At 36.3% G+C, this 1,565-nt stretch overlaps 1 protein-coding gene across 1 annotated transcript in view; it reads left to right on the forward strand.

Moving 5' to 3' along the window:
* The window catches only part of PTPN14 (protein tyrosine phosphatase, non-receptor type 14), a 111,825-nt gene that overhangs the window by 53,864 nt on the left and 56,396 nt on the right, over nt 1-1,565 (forward strand). The window contains exon 3 of the mRNA XM_008583162.1: nt 1,039-1,136. Coding sequence (XP_008581384.1) covers nt 1,039-1,136 — 98 coding nt within the window. The remainder of the gene's footprint in view (nt 1-1,038; nt 1,137-1,565) is intronic.

Raw genomic sequence — 1,565 nt, forward strand, 5'->3', positions numbered from 1 at the left:
GTTTTATTTGGAGAAATGGCAACTTTTATTCTGTCTTTAATTAAAACTACATTTCAGGGCTTGTGGAACATTTTCTCAGAATTATTCTACCGCACAATGTGGTTATCATCTGTGGCTTGTTGCTATGAATATGTTACTATTGCGACAGCTTTCAGTGTGATAGCTTTAACATTAGACTATAATTTATTCTAATACAGTTAAAGAGTTAAGTTTAAAATCCATGATGGTAATGTGAAACAACAAATGCCTATTGGGGTATATTTATTTTCCAGCCATTTAGATTTATCAGACAACTGTTTTTTACCGTCTCTAAATTGTTATGTGTGGGCACTTTAAAAATATATTTTATACATTACTGCTCACTGAGTAGTGGTAACTGTCTTTAGTCATACTGAAAATAAGAAGGTAGTAATATAATTTTTGAAAACAAACTTGTTTTCCTTTCAGTCATTCTTTTCTTGAAAATCAGCTAATGTTCAAGTTGAAGCCTGCCAGCAGCTCACTTCTTACTGTGTGGACTGTTATTTTAGAAGCTGTGAACAGAACTTCCACCCCAAACTTTGAATTGAAGTTGAACCTTTTCGATTCTAAATATCTGAAGAGACAGCCTTCCCTTGACCTCTTTCATTCTGGGATATTAGCAGCTTAACAATTTCTGTTAGACGTGCAGTTGTTCTGCAAGTTAGCACCTGCTTGTTACTCTGGTTGGAAGTAAAGCAAAATATGATGGATCCCATCTGTCTATGTACAGACTGGAAGGGGAAGAAACAACGACCAGTTAGGATAGAAAAATCAGCATTGCGGGCCGGCCNGAGAATGCTCTCAAATTCAGAATGAATGGGATGTGGCACCTGCTACATCAAACAAAGATAAACACAGGCAGAGGTCACTTTCCAACTTTTATAGAGATGATCTTTATCAACATCACCTGCTTATCCTGCTGTGTAGACAAGGGTTTACGTCCAGAGACATCTATATTGTGGGAATATATTCCAAGTATTTTTTTAAGGTTGTTTGTTCCTTTGTTCCCATGGACAGATATCAGTATTACCTGCAAGTCAAAAAAGACGTGCTTGAGGGGCGATTACGGTGTACGTTGGAACAGGTGATTCGGCTAGCCGGCTTAGCTGTGCAAGGTAAGATAGAGTTATGACCAGCATGTGCAATTCTGTTTCCCATTTGATTATGGGGTTACTGGCCTCTCAGACTGAAAAGTTAAATGTACTTAAATGATCCCTTAGTAATGCTCTTTTTTCATTTCAAGATATTTTACATTAAAAATGCAAAGTTCATGGTTTTTGGTGACAGGATGGTGGATTTCTCAAAGCTATTTGCAAACTGCTCATGCTTGTATAATCACAGTTTTATTTGGAGAAATGGCAACTTTTATTCTGTCTTTAATTAAAACTACATTTCAGGGCTGTGGAACATTTTCTCAGAATTATTCTACCGCACAATGTGGTTATCATCTGTGGCTTGTTGCTATGAATATGTTACTATTGCAACAGCTTTCAGTGTGATAGCTTTAACATTAGACTATAATTTATTCTAATACAGTTAAAGAG

Source organism: Galeopterus variegatus, unplaced genomic scaffold (assembly GCF_000696425.1).
Source record: "Galeopterus variegatus unplaced genomic scaffold, G_variegatus-3.0.2 Scaffold2843, whole genome shotgun sequence".
NCBI classification, from domain to species: Eukaryota; Metazoa; Chordata; class Mammalia; order Dermoptera; family Cynocephalidae; genus Galeopterus; species Galeopterus variegatus.